At 38.0% G+C, this 21,379-nt stretch overlaps 1 protein-coding gene across 2 annotated transcripts; it reads left to right on the top strand.

Moving 5' to 3' along the window:
- Nucleotides 1-6,197: 6,197 nt before the first annotated feature.
- LOC102298791 (desmoglein-2) lies at nt 6,198-19,389 on the top strand. 2 transcript variants are annotated; one of them, XM_005938389.3, is made up of 14 exons: nt 6,198-6,340; nt 8,927-9,055; nt 9,921-10,076; nt 11,714-11,855; nt 12,349-12,512; nt 13,161-13,295; nt 13,850-14,035; nt 14,792-15,186; nt 15,269-15,411; nt 15,515-15,736; nt 16,000-16,242; nt 16,793-16,926; nt 17,069-17,332; nt 17,582-19,389. In XM_005938389.3, the coding sequence occupies exons 1-14, from the start codon at nt 6,296-6,298 to the stop codon at nt 18,590-18,592; spliced, it is 3,369 nt and encodes a 1,122-aa protein (XP_005938451.1). In that variant the 5' UTR covers nt 6,198-6,295; the 3' UTR covers nt 18,593-19,389. The 2 variants fall into 2 exon arrangements, with proteins under 2 accessions (XP_005938451.1, XP_005938450.1); XM_005938388.3 differs by having other exon boundaries at nt 17,579-19,389.
- Nucleotides 19,390-21,379: the final 1,990 nt, after the last annotated feature.

Raw genomic sequence — 21,379 nt, 5'->3', positions numbered from 1 at the left:
TGCATGCCGTGGAAGAGTTCGGGTCTTAGGAGGTTAAACCAGGGCACTATCATACACTGGGGGACTTCCATTGATGACACATACATGCTGGTTAAGCATGATTCCGCTGCACCCAGACAGTGTTGATATTTTTGTGTTGTTTTTTTTTAATTTTATTAGCTGATGCAGTTTGTGGTGTGGCTTCTATAGAAGAGATATAATTAAATGGAATTGACTGCCGAGCCACTTCCTTCTTGGAAATGAGTGTTATGTTACATAAAAACAACAAGACTTAACAACCAACCTGTCACAGCTTTGTTCTTTCCCACAGAAGAGAATTCCAGTGAACTGTTAACATGGCATCTGAATGGTTTCCAAACAAGTAATACATGTTCAGTCATGTAAGGTCTTTTTTTTCACAGCCACCTTAAGCTACTGGTTGTTGTGGGTCTTTCTACATAGTTTTTTTTAATTTAATAAATAATAGCATAGTCTATTGGGGTGAGAACAAGACACTTGGCCATCGAAGAATATCCCGTTCCTCTGCTGTGAGAAACTCTTGGTTTGTTTTTGCAAAATGCGGCGACCTTCCGGTTACAGATGCGCTTCCCAACCCACTGAGCCACGGTCGCCCCTTTGTGTGGTTGTGTAACTAAACATCACATTAATTCAGTCCACACAACTATAAAGCTGGTAACGTGACACAGAAACATATTGTGGGTTCTGCAATTAATCATAAGGATTAATAATTAATTAATTAATAATACAGTGTGCTTGCTTTTTTTTTAAAAATTCTAACATATGCATTTATTTATAATGTTTTATATACATACACAGATATTTTAGTCTTTTTGCCATTGTAGTTCATTTATAAAATACTTGGCACTTTTATTGATAATGTGGTCTAGCAGAACTAAGTGTTTTATAATTTAGCTACAGTAAAGTATATTTCTACATGAATCATCACTTCATTGTTTTCAAATAATGTTGTAAAACTACCAAAACGACACAAAATTTAAAGGTTCTCTAGTCTTCTGTGCAGACATCGTCTTTGTTTGAATGGCTTATGTAATTTCTCATGGTAATCTACAACAGGTTTCTTTAAACTATAGAGGCAATGTTGTAAAAGCTCGAGTGGGGAGGGAGCTTAGAGGACAAAGGAAGAAGATCAGGGACATAACAGAGAAGCCTAACCTGAAAAACCAGACAGACACACCTCTCCGTCCTTACACCCTGTGTTTTCATGTTTGTTGTGGAACCATTCTGGTTCCATTAAAAATTTCCCAACATTACTTGACGACTTACTGAGAAATTCAGCGTGTTTGTTTTTGGCCATGCACTTAATTATACATGATTTTATTCAGTCAGTCGTTTTATTTTTATTTCATTTTTTTCATATTTTAGCTACTGTGATAAAGCAGATTCCCAATGTATTATAATTAATAAATTCTTCTTCTTCTGATCATGACCATTATGAATAATAAATAATAATGATATAATATTTATAAATTACAAATACCAATGGCCATAGGTTACAAAAGAGCAACAGCAATCTTAGTGTAGTTAATGGAGGCACAAAATCTGGATTTGGTGAGGAAACTGATTCTGAGACAATTTTTTTTACCTTAATTTTGACTGTTTGACTCAGTGTGTGATCAGCATTTGGCACAAAAACCTTCCTCCCAAAGATTCAGCGGACTTTTTGGACAGCAGAAACCCCCCCACTCCACCCTCCTTTAACTTAGTCATTCATTTAACAGTGAATGTCTAAAAGCATGTCCATACAGGAAGAAATTCACTTTTGCATATTGCTTTGATGGGTAGTCAGTAGCAGACATTCCAGACTCTGGCTGCCTAGTTGACTTTCTAATACGTTTACCATCCTGTTATAGGTCAGTGAAAAGTGTTTTTTTTTCCCATTGATAGTCTTTTGTTAATTGTTTTTCATGCAGAATTCATGAAAGTAGATGTTTAAGATAGACATTAACTGACGTTATAGACACTTTTATTTTCTGGGACCATGACTCATACAGACACACCTGTTTTCAAGTGAAAGAAAACACCACACCGTCTCTGTCTGTGACTGTGTCATTTGCAAAGGTATTTGGCTATGCAGAGTGAAGCACTCTGAAATGAGGGAGTGTGCAACCTACGCAAATGTGTATGTGTGCAGTCTTCAAAAAAATGCAGCGGCATCTTTTAACTTTACTTTAACACTTAGTTTCACTTTAGCTTTTTGTATCTTATAACTATTGTCTTCTCCGGAACTCACAGAGGGAGCCACCACAGCACAAGCATAAGTAGCTCACCAGCCTGTTGTTTGTGGTACTATCCCTTGATGACAGTAAACAGCTCTTCGCTAACTGGTAGGTGAAACACTTTAAACCCAGTCAACTGAAGCACTGTTTTCTCAACCAGTCTGAAACATATGACTCTATCCTATGATTTCTGACCCACTTCAACCAGCCCCTGTACAGAACACAACAATTCACTGCCAGAATCCTCATGCATACTTATAATTGCTTCAGCCAGCTAACATGCATGTAATGATCTAACCTGGTACAAAGGACGAAGAAAGGAGATTTTACTGGACTTTGAATGTGTGGTTGTTTTGCCAGACATGCTCATCCACTTTAAGCTTATAGAGAGGCAACAGTAGTTAAATAATCACTTCTCTGAATACACAAAAGATCAAACTTTGAAGCAGATGTGCTATAGCAGTGGAAGATCATACCGGGTAATGCTCCTGTCAGCTAACAACAAGAATCTGAGGCTACAAGCAATATGTGCTCACCAAAACTGGACAGCACAAGACTGGTGATACTGGTGTAGGGGATACGTTCTAGGCCTGAGTATTATAGCTCAGTATTGTTGCTAACCATGCCTTTCCCATTGCTGTCCATCCTTGTGCCATCAAGTTTTGTAGCTTGTGGTTGTTATTTTATTGTGTATTGTTGTTTGGTTTAAAATTAATAGATGTGAGTGTATTTATCGATCAATTAATTAATCAAATAATTAATTGCTTTTATTTCTGCTGGGCTCCTTATGGGAGGTCAGCATGAGAACAGAAAACAAAGAGAGCACACACATATCCACATCACAACACCATAAACCACATGATAAGCAACTGGGGTGGGTAAGGGGGTGAGAGGTGGTATTTCAGTTGATCATTTCGCTGTCACTGATTTGCATAGGTTGCTGCTTCCCACCTTTTTGTTGTTAAACTGGTCCCGATTTCAGTTCTCGAATCTCCCCTTGATTGCACACCTAGAAGGGTTTCCTATACAGTGTTAATAGTGTAAACTGATTTTATTTTGCCAGATGAATTACTGAATTATTGAATGGACTGGTTCCTATACAGCACTTTTGTACCCAGTTTTTCTGCTGCACTTATACCAGGAAAATACAGGAACAGGAACAAACGTATTGCATGCAAGGGTTTATCACAATGTAGAAAATTTCATATATGCATACTCCTTTACTTGAGAGTGCTTTACTCTGCATAGCCAAATACCTATATCTCAATACTCGCTGGTTGAAATTTGTACCTAGTCATCTTGTTCCTTTTGTCAAAATTACAACCTTCTGGCAAAACTGTAAAAGCTTTAACATGAACATACAATAAACTACAAATCTATTCACTGACAATCTACAAACACTGTGAAACTTCCTGGAACAGGACGTGAGAACACTGAACCTGGTTGACTGGCCCCTCCCTGTGTTTTGACAAAAACAATCTAACCATGCCAAAAACTCTTCTTCAGCTGCTTTTATTTCTGTATTCTGCAGCCAACATTCTTTTTTTTCTTCCCCTAGCTAAACCAATCCAAATTTCCAACGGCAGTATCTGCCCTAAGGTAGGAACTCAGTGCTATTAAAAACTGGTTTTGTAGCATGATGACTCATAGAGACACACCTGTTTTGAAGTGGAAAAACACCACACCTTTCCTGACTATGACAGTCTTGGGCGGTTCCAAACACTTAAGTTGATTATGGAGTTCCACAGAATTGCTCTCACATTTCAGTTGCTTTTTCCGTTAGATAAATATCAGAAGTAAAACATTTGCATGTTCTCCCTGCACTTGTATGGGATTTGCTCCCTCCCTCCCTTGTCTTAAGCCATGTTTTGAGTTAACTGGTGATTCCGAATTAGTTAATCATATGAGCTAGATGAAGATGGGTAAAATCTGGCTTGTAGTCTGGAGTGCTTTGGGTGATTACTAAGACTAGAAAAATGCTATTACCTGAGCTATAGATGATTCTATACATTGTGTGAATATATCAGCACACCTCTTCCTGTTGGAAGAAGCCACGAGGTTATCTTCAGGCTGTAGCACTTTACACAAACAAACCATATCTATGGTGAATATATGACAATAGAACACAGGCTTAAAATAAAAACAAGGATTAACAAGGTTCATATTCAACAAAGGCCAGTATACACTAACAGAAGAAATCCAAATCATGAGTGGGAAATACTCATGGCAGCATATAAGGATATATATATCTGAGTGCCCAAAATAAGGTATATACCTAAAAAAAAAAAAACCTAACCAAAAACAATGACATACATGTTTAGACTATATGACTTGTCTGGGTGTGGCACATATTATCAAACCCAACAGTGAGCGCTGTTGTTCTTTGCTTAATATTTTCATCCAACAAATTCAGGGTTGCTCTAAAATCATGTATTTTGTTCTAATCTTTTCGACACATTCATTCATTTGGACCTGGATAAACAGTAATGACTTGGTAGTAGAGCAGGTCATCTACTGATCCTGGCTGCTCCTTCTGTGATGCGTCAATCGAAGGATGCATGTGTGGGACTGTCAGAGCACTTAAGCATAGATTAAAAAATAGGAAAGTTGTAGAAAAGTGCTGCTGAACCAGACCATTTACCATTTATTTAAAAACAAATAGTTCATAGTATGGACAGTCACTGTCTTTAGAGAGGATATTATTTTCAAAAAGAATTTCACATTTTGACTGGTAAACCCACAGAAAAAACTCTTTCAAACTTGAATGGGAAAAGTCTAAGAAATCATGAATAATTAATGTAAGTGTGGACAGTGAATTCAATCTTTCAGAAGGGTCTGACTTCTCATGGAGAAAAAAATAAACACATTTTTAAAAATCAGACTGCATGGAACCTCAGTTAACACTTTCCAAGTTCACTATATTGACATATTAAGGAAAACAACATATAATACAAATAAATACTTAAATTAATAAACTGTGGCTGAAGTGAAAATTACCTGGATTACTGACCCAGTGTTTTCTGTTTACACAATTTTGAGTCTATTTTATTCATTATTATCTTCTCTGTGTGTGTCTTCTATTTTCTAGTTCAGTTTGCTTGCGCTCTTGAGTTTATCAGTATTTCTAGTTTATGTCTCCCAGTTAAGTCAGTCCTGTCTTTAGGTTTGTTTGTCTCGTCCTTTTTGTCCGTCTCCCTCCGTTCAATCTCCTTCTCAAACTTCACCTGCTCTGGAGCAGGTATAGAATTACATCTATTGATCTCGGACAACTGACCAGTCTCTTTGGAAAAAAGTGCCATCATTGCTGAAAGACTCCTCAAACCTATGATAGTAATAAGTTATGAAGGTGTCGACTATATCAGTGTCATATTGATAAGTCTGTTAACTTACACATAGGCCAAAAATAGTAGCTCTTTTCTGTTCTTAAACATAGCACGCAAACATTCGAACAGGTTTTTAATACTAAACTACTGTCCAACTTTTTTATTATTAATAATTTTATTATTTATTACAGACATTTATACGGCTACAAAGTTTTATCTGCCCTTGTAAAATCAGTCTTTCTGCTGGTACAACACTTATTTATAGTTACGGATGGCCACATGCTGCCAACGCCAACTCTGTCATGTAAATGCTTAGAATAAAACCTGGGTTAACTTAGCATGTTGTTATCCAGCTACATGAAACAGTTGATTGCTGATGTTGTGATAAGTGAATCCAGATAACACTGGCATTAAAGTTACCTTGAGTTACCTTTACATGCTTCACCTTACAAGGCCCTGGCTTTGCCCTCACTTCACACACTTACACAGGAGTCTTTACATGAACAGTCATGTAAAAGATCGACTATCTATGTTTCTCTTGAATTTGATCCTGTGGGGGGGGGGGGTGTCATTGTGTATTTGAGCTAGAGCGAGGGAGAAAGAGTCCCTCCTCCTTGATAAGCTCTGTGATAAGCCACCTCATCTCACTTCAGCTGTCACATTCAGGAAGCATAGCCTCCAGAACTCTGTCGGTTCACTTGATCGGATAACATTCGTTTGGAGTTTTCCCCGATCATGACTCGGGCTTCTTTTCCCGTGTTTGTGTTGCTGGTGTTTGCGGTGAGTTCAGTGCTTTTTTTTTAATTTAAAAAGTAAAGAAGAAGACAAAAAAGAAAAAGCTATTTCACCACTTAACAAAACTGGTTTTGAAATGTCTTTGTTTATTTTTTGTTATCTGAATTCTGGAAGATGTTTCAGCAAATGAGTTGTTGCTATTATATAGAAACACAACATAATTTTCTCCTCATCCAACTCACTGATAGTAGTTATAACTAGGTGTAATTGAAAATGTTTAGCCGTCATTGCATACTTGGCCGTGCATCTTCTACTTAGCACTCCCTTCTCTGGAAGCTTGAAGTATTCCATGTGAAAATTTTCTCTAGATGGAGTGATTGGGTGTGTTTCTCCTGTGATGCCAATACTTTACCAGCTAGAAAGCTGTTTACCGACTTACGTTAGATTAACTGGTGATTCTAATTTCAAAACATTAGAATAGAAAATGTAAAGGTCGAGCCATTTACATTAAAGTTACTTTCAGCTCCTTTCCACTTAGATTAATGAGAGGTATGACATACAGGGGTGTATGTGATGAAGTGTGCTGGTGTTGTTCCTATTATTTACTGCCATTGGTCAGTTGTGATGCTGATCCTGGACCAGTATTATAATGACAATATAGTTTTTAAAAACTATCACTAATAAACCAACATTAATAACATACGACATACAATGCAATGACAAGCCTGAACTAGCATTATTTTCATATCACAGGAACAACACAAACACGAGGATATCAGACATCAGATACACTTAAAATGGTTTTTTTTTTCTAGTTTTGGTTTCATTATCTTTTTGATGTCTGTTCAGGTTTCCTTGTCTGTCTCTCTGTTTAACCATTTAACATTACTTTAATGTTTTGACACTTTTGACACTCATGTTGTTAATTGTGTAGTTTTGCACATATCGAAGGCAATACAAGTGATACTGAACGCATCATTGACATCAGGATGATTAAAACAGGGCAGAAGTCCTCTATATGTTTTCAAAGACAAACAGTCTGGCAAGGCTTTCTAACGTTGATCCTGACTAATAAAGAACAAGTCTGTGTAAACGTGAGAGCAAAAATAAACTATATCAATATAAAACTGGGTCCTAAGAGTGCTGACATATATTATCATTAATATGTCCCTGACAAATTTGAGGAGCTAGAAAAGTGAAGGACAAAAAAGAATGCGGCCAGCCTAAAAAAATATGTGCTGTACATGGACAGCATCTTAAAGCTATGTCTACAGAAGTGGGAAAAACTGACGCAAGGCTTAGGAGAAGAATCTCACACTCAATTTGGTCCATCTATTGGTCACTGAAGCCTTTTCAGAAATGGTCCTAGTGGAAGGGTGGCTGTTAACAAGGCATTCTTAAAATAGGAAAACAGGGAGAAAAGGCTGAGATATTCCAACATCCAGTGTCTACAGCCATGGTTAAACACGGTGGAAATTCTTGTCAAAATTGATGGAACTACTGATGGAACTATTGATGGAATTGAAAACAGAACAGAAGTATAGCCAGGACCATCTGAGTGGCTTCATCTTTCTGTATGACAGTTATATTGTATAATTTTAGTGTACTGTCAGTACACTAAAAGGATACATGGATAGAAAAACCCACAGTGAATGATGAAATAATTGCCAGAAAAGTCAACTTTTTTGGAAAGTTGGAGAAATGGAGAGTTTATTGAACCATCTGACAAAACTGTTTAAATATTAATAAGATTTTAACTTCCATATATGACTTTTAATTTGTATTGTATTTGCTACATCTGGCATTTTTTTTAATTACTTAAAGTGTGTTGTGCCACTTTTTTTAGGTTTTTCAGGAGGGGGAAATCAAACTGATAATGTAGAAGTTTTGAAACTCACAAAAACTGTATGTATCAAATATGTCACACTAGGTATTAAGAGGTTAGAGACTTCAACATCATCTTGACAGAGAATGAGACAAAACGCAGTTAGCAGGCAAAAGAGACAAGCATTGTTCTTGAAAACTACTTAAATTACAAGAAAGTTTGCCTAAGAAAGTTAAAGAATAAAGGTGGTCATACTAAATATTAATTTGATTGTTAGAATCAAACAAACTCTAATTTTGCCCTAAATGTTATTGTCACGGTCTGCGGTGGCAGATCGTGTGAAGTGGAAAGAGAGTGGACCCAAATTAAAACTAACCGGGGCAAAACTAAACATGAGCAGATGAACTGATGATCCGACGAGGGACAAAGGGAAACTCACCCAATAAATACACAGCAGGATGATCAGGGAAGTGGAGGCAGCTGTGGAACGAGGAACCAATCAGACTTAACCAGACAAAATAAAACAGGAAACACAACACAGCGACAAAGAGCGAGGGAGGCCTGACAAGCTGGGTGGAACACACGAGACAGACAACTAGGACACAAAAAGAATGAGACTAAACGAACAAGAAACTAAGAACTATTCATATCAGGAAGCGAGGAAGCACCAGCAAATAGGATGACAGATCACTACAATAAAAGTAAACAAGGTCAAAAATGCCCAAAACATAAACTCTGGGTCACAGACACTAACGCTATTATGTAAGAGTATTGAAGTTTGTTGTGTTGTGTCTGTTGTGTTATAGCTCCAAGCTCTTGCTGTAGAGAATCACAACTCTGGATCCAGTTTGGTAAGAAAAAAGAGAGAATGGGTTCTTCCTCCAAAGCCTCTTAAGGAAAATTTCGATTACACTAAAGAGAAGGCGATTGCTAAGGTAAGTCACTGATACTTAATTTCACTTTAATTCTGTCTCCTGATTATTAAGCATAAATGCCTGTCATAAACAAAAAATACCCATGTATCAGTGAAGTAATTCAATGTTTAACCATGACTTTTTAGTGCCACCAAGATGGTTTTTCTTCAGGTATCGCCTAACCTTTTCTGAAACATTTTATGTTATAGATAAAGCATCGACTGTAAGAAACCACTGGGCAATCAGTCCTCTGAACAATAGCATTAGCATTTCTAGGTGCTGGCTCAAAATAGGGATCCTATTGGATTTGGTTGTGCCAATTGTAAGAGGGCTTTCATGAAATATAAAGACTGTCTAATTGTTTGTGAAGGGATCTTTAAACCCCCATTATTTTCTTGCTTGCTGACAGTGATTTCAAATGCATTCAGATTATTATTTGAAAGTTATGCAACCAAAAACATATAGAAGAGAACACTGAAGAATTGTAATAAACTTATTACCTATAATTAGTGTGCATGTGTCAGCCATCATGCAGCCTGCTTTAGTTTTCCATACTTTAACCTCTCTTTCTTACTTTCTTTACTTTCTTTCTTTTATTTCCTTATTGTATTATTTAATTTAGTTTAGTTAGTTACTGTCTTGGAGCACCTGTGACCCCCTAATTTCCTTTATGTATTGAAATATTTTGATTTTGATTATTAGCATACTGTTTAAAAAATGTTTTATTATTTGACAATTTAACACCACCAGCTGTAAGAATAAGAATAAATCAGTTTCACACATAATAAGAATTCATGTTAAAAACAAATTATTTAAAGAAATAGACAACTTCAGTTTTTTGGTGCATATGTGGTGAAATAATGAAGTCTTCCACCTTGTGTTTCAGATTCGATCCGATCTTCAGTTTGGCTCAAATCTTCTCTACTCCCTGGAAGGTGTTGGGGCAAACCAATATCCTTTCCATGTCTTTGTGGTTGACCAACATTCTGGTGATGTTCGTGTCACTAAATTGCTTGACAGGGAAGTGATCGATACTTACAACGTGAGTCCTCCTGTAGTTCTTCTTTGGTATGGAATAAGATTCAACAGCTGTCCTCAATACATTAAATATTAAGATAATTCAAAATGGACTGCCATTTATATACGCCTTTCCTCGTCTTAATGACCACCTCAGACTATAAAAAACATTAAGCAATACATTCATACAGTGCTTTAGTCTACATAGTTTAAGAATTATCTACAGCTGTGGTGGACGTTTACAAATACTCATCATCGGAATGAATGTCATGGTAATTTTGGGCCATTTCTTTGACCTCTTCTTTTTATGTACTCATGTGGTACATGTATTTTTGACTTTTGCTGCCATGATGCCAGGTCTCTCTTGGAAATTAGATTTTTAATCTCAATGAGATTTTTTTTTTTTTACCTGGTTAAATAAAGGACTAAAAAAAAAATCCAATGTCAATCATTTTTCCAAATGATTGTACAGCATTTCGGCTGCACAGTCGTTGTACAGGCTGACTGACTCATTAACTTTTCGTTAGTGAGTTAGTCATGATTGACTACAACAGGTAGTTTCTCTTTAACAGCATAAAAAGGATTTTTTTGAACCACTCACTGGATTCACTAAGAACTCAGAACAATGGTAAAGTCCAAGGAACTTAGTGAATAACTAAGGAGGAGAATTGCAGATCTAAAAAAGTTAGGAAGGTCACCTCTCACCACTCTTAAACAACTACAGATTCCAAGGTCATCATCAAAATAATTATATACAAGTACAAGTTTTTGGATATGCCACCACTTTGCCAAGTTCTGGAAGAAGATCCAAGCTGTTACCCTCAGATGAGAGGACATTGGTTCAGATGTTCAGGAACAATCCAGGAACCTCTAACACTCAAGCCTGCCATAAACTGGAAACTGCTGGAACACCAGAGTCACTGTGCACAGTGAAGTGAGTTTTACATCACCATGGACTGAGAGGGTGCTGACCAAGAATGAAGCTCCTGCTCCAAAATCTACGACTTCAAAGTTTGACACAGATTTATATCTGCCCACATGATCAAGGCAAAATTGCGCTTTATTGCTCAGACGAGACAAAGATTAGGCTATTCGGTCTTTCAAGCCCAGAAAACCCTGTACCAGCTTTTCAGCATGGTGATGATTGCACCATGTTCTGGAACTATTTGCTCCCAGTGCTGCTGATACATTGCACAAATGAATGTGGACTGTGCTTAAAAGCCTGTATATATAATTGGGACCACTTCAAAGAAATAATTAAAAGTTCCAAACGACCATGGCACTCATGCCTATGATGAATGCATGTAAACATGTGACCACAGCTGTCGACCATATCAATGGCCAATTAGAAACATGTTAAAGGTTACAGGATACCATTTCAGTCATAGTTGTGTAAAGAAAGATGAAGTGATGGCATTTTATAGAAAAGAAGAAAGACCAATTTTGCCATGATAATATAACGTTCTACAAAGATATTTTTTCTGTTGCTCACTGTAATATATAGTATTTGCTCTGATACTAAATTGGTTTCACTAACCTTTGTCACCTAAACTTGTAAAATGCACCTTTACTGGTGGTAAATCCACACTGCAAGGCGTTGTAGTTTATGTCAAGCTAAATAACGAACAACAATGGTTACATTTCTATCTACTACTCTTTCAGTTGTCTGGTGTTGCTATGTACAAGAATGGCACAATTGCAGAAAAAAAAATTGACTTACGAATCAAGGTTGTAGATGAGAATGACAACTCTCCAGTATTTCCAGATGTTGAACCTGTTGAAGTAGATGAGCTCAGTCCTAAAGGTCAGTGGTGTGAATCTCATTCAAATTTGTAATGGTAGTGAGCGGTGTAAAACGAAATGATTGAATTATAAATTAAACAAAAAGGATTTAGATTTTTCTAGTGTTTGTGTAATTGAGTGATCAAATTGCTAAAGTCTTTCCAATGAGCTGCTGGAGGTTACAGACAGCCTGCGTTCTGCAGTTCATGTTATTTCACTATTATTATTATTATTTTATATTTATTTATTGTCTGATCTTGTAAATAACAATTTTCTGTTAACATTTGCTCATTATGTAAAAAGCATTATTTGGCACACAACAGTTAGGAGCTCTTCTTGACAAGTTTGTATCATTGTTTTAAAACCAGGGCAGGACACTGCACAATATCAATATGGAGAACAGAATGTCTGTTTTTCTCATGTACAGTGTCAATGAATGTGAAATTAAGTTTTGTTTAAAATTTAAAATTCAAATTAAATTGAGTTTTGTTTTGTTATTTCATTTAATGCTACAGATACCTTGGTTACGACAGTCACTGCATTTGATGCTGATGAACCAGGAAATCTCAATTCTCAGATTGCTTATAGCATCATAGTTCAGAATCCAGCGGAAGATATGTTCTACATAGACAGACAAAGTGGATCCATCTTTGTTAAAAGGCCTGTTCTGGACAGAGAGGTATGAACTATACTAACAGTGTTCAGTTTAGACTGTATGTTTGACTATGTGATTCAAGAAAGTTCTTTTAATAAGATGGGATAGTGGTGAGATCTATAACCACTATATATGGCTATATATAGGGGAGGGGGGGGGAAATAACTATTTATCAGAAAAAAAAATTTGTTTATAAACTGGAGCATATAGTAAAATCAGTGGCAGCTGAAGGGGCAGGTTTTATCAGTAAACCACAGTCCTCGACACAATAGAGCTTGTTTTTTATTTTGTGTTTCGATGGCCTGTCATATTCATTCCTCGATCTCTGTGTCCTCAGAAAGGGCCTTTAGAGCCATTATTATGGAACAAGCTTACCAAGCCAGAGCAAACATCCAAGGGCAAATATTCTGGATACAGTAAAGGCAGAGGGTCCTTGTTACCCTATTTAACAAATCCATAAATAAAAGTCTCTGTTGTGTTTGTGTGAATGAAACTCAAATCCTTTAAGTAATTAGAAGATAACAATGATTATTTTCATTCAGTCCATTCAGTTAGATACTATGACAAAAATGATGAATGAAACATCTTGATAACATCCCAAGTCTCTGTTCTAACTCCAGTATTGTACAAACGTATTTGTTTAATGACTATTTTGATGTCTTTTAATTTCAGACATGTAGTAAGTACATTCTGACGATAAAAGGTCAAGATCGAAATGGACTTCCAGAGGGAAACACCGGAACTACCACTATTACCATAAATATCCTTGATGTAAATGACAATCCTCCCAGACTGGAAAAAGATCAGGTACCTCTCTTCCTTACATTTCTCTATATTAACATATACAGCAGGGGAAATATTTATTTGACCACCTGCTGAATTTGTGATTTTGCCACATAGAGAGAAAAGTATTCATTTTTAACGTGGTTTCATTTTAATGGGAGAAGCAAAATATCAACCAAAAATCCAGAAAAAAAGAACATTACATAGAATTATGAATTGATTTATAATAATAATAATAATAATAATAATAATAATAATAATACATTTTATTTATAGGCGCCTTTCAGACCCTCAAGGTCACCTTACAATAACACGTGAACAATAGCCAATTGCATGTCATTCCTTGAAATAACTATTTCATTGGCTGAAATCAAAAAGTTATTTCAAATGGCACAGAAAACAAATAATGTGCAGGATAGGACTGACAGAACAGACTGAGGAGGCTCACACAACACGAGTGAGGATGTGACCAAGAACAGAGTGGCACAGACAGTATATACATAGGAGGAGATTAGGGCAAAGTGAACACATCCGGACACAGCTGAACTCTAATTTCATGTTATGCATTTCACTTACAGTATGAAGGAAGCATTGAGGAGAACACAGAACAAGTGGAGGTAATGAGAATCAAAGCAGAGGACCTGGATCTAAAAGGCACAGACAACTGGGAAGCTGTGTTTGAAATTGTCAAAGGCAATGAAGCTGGGTATTTCAGCATTAAAACAGACCCCAACACCAATGAAGGCATCTTAATGCTTGACAAGGTACAACCTTTTTAATTAAGAAGAAATTATGTGCTGTTACTCAGCTTTTTTACTATCTGGCAAATGCAAAGTCAAACTCTGTGGCAAATGGCCCTCTTATGAATGAGGTAAGGATCAGAACCTTGATCACTGCAGGGTGATGATTGTTTCCTATGGTTGACTATGCTGCCATTCACAAGAGTGCTATTCACATATATGAAGATTTGTTTTACTTTGGTTTCACATTTCATTACTTTGTTACAGAGTTATATAATGTCATTCCAATAATATGTTACTTTGGAACGCATTACACCCTACAATGTGAACTTAGACTCAAAGTATTCCAAAATTTGATAAGTGTCTCTTATCGATAAAGCTCGGAGTCGTTAAATTTTGCCTTCCAATATTTTAAGCTGTCATTGACTTGCTTATTCAGCTTGCGTCAAGTCCCTGTTGTACTACCCTGTAGTACTTGGCTGGAAGACAAAACTATTACCACTGTATGAGGTTTACTGGCCATTGCTATATGACTACTGCCCATTACTTTAACTATTTTTTTCAGAACATTCATAACACATAGCACAGGAGCATAATTTTGCAGGTTAGTTTATATAAAATCCATAATACTTTTTGTTTTACAAAAAGCAAAAATGCATCAACAATAGCAACACTCCAATTATAGATGCATATAAAACACTGTATTGTTTCTTATGTGTCATCAATCATTTTAATTATTTTTTGAGCTAAAAGATATGTTCTTGTATCCGTCATTTACAGGCTGTGGATTATGAGGATGTAAAGAACCTTGAACTAGGCTTAGCCGTCAGGAACAAGAATCCATTAGTTGGAAGTGGAGGCAGTGGAGCAAGTGCAGCATTTGGAGGCGGTGGTGGAGGTGGAGGTGGTGGTGGAGGTGGTGCCACTGGTGCCAGTGGAGCAAGTGGAGCAAGTGGAGCAAGTGGAGCAAGTGGAGCAAGTGGCGGAAGCAGTGGAAGATTTAAAACCTATCCTATCAAAATCAATGTGAAGAACCAGCCGGAGGGGCCACGATTTGATCCTAAAATCAAAGCTATTCCTGTCTCAGAGGAAGGGAAATCCTTTAACATTAAAAATGTTATTGCAAGCTACCCTGCAAAAGATGGGGATACTGGACAACCAGCTAAGGCAGTCAAGTCAGTCCACATACATATGTGTCAGCTTCTCTTTCTGTGCACAATAATAGTGATACTCATAACTGGTCTATTTCTGCTGTAGATATGCCAAAGGCTCAGACCCTGACAACTGGCTAACGATTGACCCAGAGACAGCTGAGATCAAACTGAACAAGATGCCTGACAGGGAATCTCCATACCTGGTCAATGGGACATATACTGCCAAAATACTCTGCATTTCAGATGGTACGGCATGAATGTTGAAGAACTCTCTGGAGAAATATCAACGCAAAAAAATAAATAAATAAATACTGGATTATATATGTTTGTTTCTGGTTTTACACCACAGACATGCCTGGTAAAACAGCCACTGGTACGATAGCCATCCAAGTGGAAGATTCTAATGACCACTGCCCCACCCTGACCAGCAATTTCCAGACTCTGTGCATCACAGAAAATGCTGTAATTGTGAATGCCAGTGATCAAGACGCATATCCTAATGGCCCCCCTTTTCACTTTGAGATTATCCCAGAAAACACAAAAGGGAAATGGAACGTGGAGCGTCTAAATGGTGAGATGATGATTTCAGTTTTTTTGGGGTGTTTTTTTTTTTTAGATGTTAGTAGTTAAATAAAGAAAACAATGACAAAAGACAAAAAAAGGTCAATATACTAAAGTGTTGTTGTTGCTGTTGTTTGCTTTGTTTGTTTTACAAATTTTAAAATTTTATTTTGAGATAAAAATGTGGATTACAATCTGTCATATACACTCTAAGACTAAATCTATGAGTAATGCATATACATACTTATTTCACATTTTTCTGGTTTCTGACAGACACTACAGCTATCTTGCGGTCTCAGGAGGCTTTTTGGCCTGGTGTTTATGAAGTGGAATTTGTGGTGAAGGATCAGCAGGGACACGCCTGCCCTGAACCTCAGAGAATGACGGTCCAAGTTTGTACCTGCGAGAATGGAGTTGTGTGTGGAAACCAAGGCAGCAGTGGTCGTGGTAGAAAAAGAACATCATTAGGACCTGCGGGCATTGGGCTAATACTAGCGGGCCTACTACTGCTCTTGAGTAAGCATTATATGATTTTTTTTATTTGAGAATTTTGATAAGATAAAAAAGGACAATGAAAGAATTATACTGATACTCGAACCATAACAAAATGTAACTCTCTTACCTAGAAATTTAAATAAAACACTTACTGACTACTTTATAGGTAGACTTGGTCAGCTTTTAATTATATAAATATATAATCAGCCAATCACATCACAACACCATCTATAGGGAATCTATGGAGAATAAAGGCAGGTTAGGAAAAGAGGCATAAACTGGTACTAGCAGGGTTTACCTAATAAACCCTGTGTCTCTCCCAATAGGAAATACATAGCCAAAAGTAATTACAGACCAAACTATTCTACACTTGCTACCAATAACTACAAAAATTAAACAGATTAGACTTTTGTAACAATTTAAAATCCCCCAAAGCTTACCAAAGCTTAAAGGAATCCCAGTAATTACATCTATTTTAGGGATTTTACACATTCTGAAAAACTGTTGCACCTTCTTTTGACCTCACACCACATTTGTAGCTTTAACTTTAAATAAAACTTTTTTTTTACAGTCATTCCTCTGCTACTGTTCTTCTGCTTATGTGGATCTGCTGTAAAGTTTCCAGACCTCTTTAGTGAAATGCCTGACTTTGAGACCAAGTCACACCTTATTGACTACCGCACCGAAGGGCCGGGAGAAAACACGGTGAGACTGCAACTACCTTAAGTGTTGAAAACGGGAATAATCTCGGCATCGATGATGATGTCTTTGTGAAAGCTCCTTCAAAGTGATTTTTAATCACAATAAAAAACTGTTCACTGTTCTAACAATTGTATGACTTTTATAGGAAGGGCCACTACATGTGACTATTGGCACAGTTAAAAATGGAGCAATGGCACCAGCGGGAGGTTTTGGTTATGAGGCATCTCTCACTGACATTGATGGGATGAAATTTGGCACCTATCAAGGTGGTTTTCCAACTGACTACAGACAAGAAATGAGGGGTTTCACTGATTTCCATTCAGAGTTTGAGACCAGAGAATCAAGGCAAGGTGGATTTTTTGATAGCATGGCCCTGCCACATCACTTCCTGGCACAGTATTACTCTCAGGTGAGAAATTAGCTGACAACTAAATGGACAACTAAATCCAATTAAATGGAAAGTTTTAACACTAAATGTGATATGTAGTAGCTTTACTAATGATGTTAGGTGAACACACGTGTTAATGTTGCAACTAATAATGTTGATGTGGATATTATTCACTTTTTATTGGCTGTCACTGTCGTCAATAAATATGTCTTTCGTTATTTTTAAAGTGTATTGATTTTTTTATTGATTGATTTTTTTTTTATACAGAAGACAGTCAGCGGAGAGGACAACCTTGGCGTGAAGGATGGTTTGTTGGTGTATGATTATGAGGGCCAAGGGTCCTCTGCTGGCTCAGTAGGCTGCTGTAGCCTTTTGGAGTCAGACAATGACCTTCAGTTTCTTGATGACCTTGGACCAAAGTTTAAGACTCTCGCAGAGGTGTGCAGTGGCAAGACAATTTCTTGTGATGACAAACAAGCGCTACCCATTACCCCTAATGCCTACATCAATACTCAAACCTCAGTATCAAGTTTGATGAGTGCACAAAAGCTCTCCCCTCCACCCAAACTGGAGCCTGCCATCTCCAAAGTGGAGCAGAGTGTGGTCAGGAAGACAACGGAGCACTCTGAAATTGTAAAGGAAAGTACAGCCAAGGTGAAGGAAGAGATGAACACAATGAAAACAGGGTTAGCAAATCAAGGCCAGATGCTCCTAATGCAGCAGCAGCAGCAGCCTGTGTACTACACCACCACTCCTGTGTTGCAGCCAATGCATTATGTAGTCCAGCCACAGGTCCACAACACTGTGCTGCTGGCTGAGGCACCAACCACCAACCTTCAAGGCATGGTACTGGTTAACAACACACAGTCTGGACCTGCCCAAGGAGTATTCGTTCAAGGGCAGACACTAATGTCCAGTGGACAAGCCCAGGGCCCTGCAATGGTGCTGGTGGAGAATGGTGACACCCATAGTTGGAGTGATGGCCTGATCCAAGCTGGGAGCTTGTCTGGGTCCCAGACCATGATGGTTGTCAAAGGCAAGGCCCCTTCAGGGTCAACGAAAGTGCTAAAGGGGAGCCAGGGTCGTCTTGTTCAGGGAAGTACTCTACTGTCAGAAGGGGTCTCAGGATCTAAGAAAGTGCTGACAGTTGGAGTGCCAACTATCACCAAAGAGCAGCTGGTTCAAGAGGGAGGTCTTTCAAAGAAGAGTGAGGTCTTTGGCTCTGAAAAGGTCATCTACAGCAGGAGCAGCCAATCTACCGCCTTAAAGGCAAATCAATAGAGCATTCACTGTAGTGACCCACCTACTGGTTTTTAAGGTGACAAGAGAAAATCATTAAATGGCAGATGAATTCCTGGACAACAGACGACCCTTTTTAGTTTCAAAATAGTGCATTAATCTTATGCTTTCAGTATTTTCATGGGAAGCCTGTAAGAGCAAATGGTGGTGGTGAAGGGTGGTGGCGCGTGTGTGTGTGTGTGTGTGAGTGTTGTGTGTGTGTGTGTGTGTGTGTGTGTGTGTGTGTAGGGATATGCAGCTTGTGCAGCTTTTCCTGGATGAAATGTAATCATTTCACAGATTAAAGGATACCCTTATTACATTTTAGTAGATGTTGCACTTTGAAATGTTGCTACTATCAAGCAAAACTTAGACCTGTGGGAATAATCAAACCATTCAGTAATCCATAATCTCCTCTGGATGGTGCATTTATGTCATTGAAGAGATCACTTTCACATTACTCATCACATCATAAAGCTGATAAATCAGAATGTGTTTTTCAATTGGAATGAACTTTGCCTCTAAGAAGACAAGTGGACTCAAATCATGACAACAAAATGCTCACTACAATATCAGGACATCATCTTCTCATGTAACTATCAACTTTACCTGCTCTTCTTTGTTCTCAAGTTAACACTGTATTATGTGTGTGGGTATAATTGGTATCAATTGTTACATTCTCATGTTATATTTTAGGTCATCACTGCTCTCATTGTCTTGTTTTATTTTTATACCTATATACAATCTGTGTGTTTTTACACTAATAAAATAAAAACATTAAAGTCTTTTAGCTCATTGAATTTGATTGTTATTGCTCAGCCTAGACTGATGGGTACTGCAGAATGAACAACCCAATTTTGTGAACACAATAACTCAAGAATGATGTGATGTGGCATTTAGAAAACCATAGTTGCGTCTACTAAAAGTCTCAGACAAGTTCATATCTTGCCAACAGAGGTCAAGTTTTCTGAAAATCTTGCGAATTTAACAATTTGATAAAGACGTCATCTATAAGTTTCAAATTGATACCATAAGTTGCATCTGTTAAAACTCGAAGATTTCATTTCTGAAAATCTGGTGCATGCTATAACTCAAGAAACGTTATGATACCATAGGCATATCTACTAACAGTGAACTTGAATAATTTGGTCACCTTGACCTATCAAAGGTCAAATAGACCTTTGACAGATACAATCATGTGTGGTCATATATACCATCATGTCAATGCAGGCAACAATACACTGTGATTACAAGAGCTTTCAAACATTCATGCAAGGCTTAATAAAATAGGTTTGCTTCTGGTGATATAGGTATTTCCAGGCTGACCCCCCAGTCAGAGAATTCTTTTTAAATCTTTGGGGTTTTCTATTACATTGGTAAGGATTTGTGGCTGCGTTGATATGTAAAACCTGGGGTGTTATGTGATTGTGAAGAATATTTTTGCCAATAAAAACATATAAAATTCTAAATTATGACCAGTGTTGTAGAGCGTATACTTTACAGGGAATTATGCCACCTTTCTGCTGGATGTGGTGATCCAGCCGATCACCAGGCGACAAGCAGGTGGGTTGATTACCACAGGTATGCATGGGAAGAAGGTGGAGTAAAAGTAAAGTGTGGTTAACTAATGTGCACACGTGCACACACACAAACACACAGGAGGACTGGTGGGCTATGACAGAACCCCGTTCTCCTAATGGGAACATGCTGGAAACCAACAGTGTTTATCAATGTGGAGGCGGTGAAAGGCCCAGAGCATGGCCTTGTCCAGAGCAGCTGCCTGTGGACTCCAGGAATCTTCTCTTGTCCACAGTCCTCCTTACGATGTACACTGGGGGGCTACCAATGAGCTGGGCAGGTGAGGTGAGGTGAGATGGCGGCACAGGAGACTGGAAAGGGTGAGTTTTAACTGAGATACATGAAAAACACTTTGAATGCACATCTTGCATGACAGATTCAGCTGCACAGGGTCAGGGTTGATCAGAGCCTCTATTTTAAAAGGTCTAATAAGGTTAGGTGAGAGTTTGCATGATTCAGTGTGTAAGGGAACATACTTGATAGAGAGCCATACTTTGTGATCAGGTTAATAACGGGATTCAGGAGTCCAACGATGGTCTGCACATTGTTTATTTCGCTCCTCGGTCTGAGCAGCCCGTGTCACCTTTAGAGTTGCTGACACCAGCTGAGATGGTGCTGAACTGACGACACAGAGCACTTACTTTCAATAGAAGAAAACAGGGGTGGCTAAGAGCCCCAGGATGATTTGAAGCATGAGTGTCCAGTGGGTGATGAAGTCAAAGAGTTGTGAGAATACTCTGTCCACACTAGCTGAGAGATGCAGGTCTGATAAGACTTGTTGCTGCAAGAAAGCCATTACTAAGACATCAGAATAAGACACAGAGGCTTGCCTGGGCGATGAAACACCGCCATGGACTGGAAGATGTTATTATGGACTGATGGAGCAAAATGTAAAACATGGAGGAGGAAGTGTGATGGTCTGGGCCTGTTTTGCTGGATCCAGGGTCGGTGACTTGTACAGAGTGATAGGCACCCTGAACCAGCTCCATGCAATACCTCTGGCATGTACCAAGTTGGTCAAGGGTTCATCCTACAGGAAGGTAATAACCCAGAACATAAGTCCAAGCTATGCCAGAACTACTTCAGGAAAAAAGAACAAGGTAAGCTTGAAAACAAAGAGTGGCCAGCACAGTCTCCAGACTTAAACCTCATCAAACTATGTTAACATTTTGTTTTTGTGGCCCGCAGTAAAGGTGTTTGCTGCCTGGCTGT

Source organism: Haplochromis burtoni, unplaced genomic scaffold (genome assembly GCF_018398535.1).
Source record: "Haplochromis burtoni strain Fernald_Lab_line unplaced genomic scaffold, NCSU_Asbu1 Contig_249, whole genome shotgun sequence".
In the NCBI taxonomy this organism is placed as follows: Eukaryota; Metazoa; Chordata; class Actinopteri; order Cichliformes; family Cichlidae; genus Haplochromis; species Haplochromis burtoni.
The sequence above is the reverse complement of the archived record's forward strand: the minus strand, read 5'-3'. Positions and strand labels throughout refer to the sequence as shown.

Coding starts and splice junctions, on each gene's coding strand:
- LOC102298791 (XM_005938388.3), top strand. CDS start 6,296: ATGACTCGGGCTTCTTTTCCCGTGTTTGTGTTGCTGGTGTTTGCG. Junction 6,341..8,926: donor TTGTGTTGCTGGTGTTTGCG/GTGAGTTCAGTG, acceptor GTTGTGTTATAG/CTCCAAGCTCTTGCTGTAGA. Junction 17,333..17,578: donor TGGCACAGTATTACTCTCAG/GTGAGAAATTAG, acceptor TTTTTTATACAG/AAGACAGTCAGCGGAGAGGA.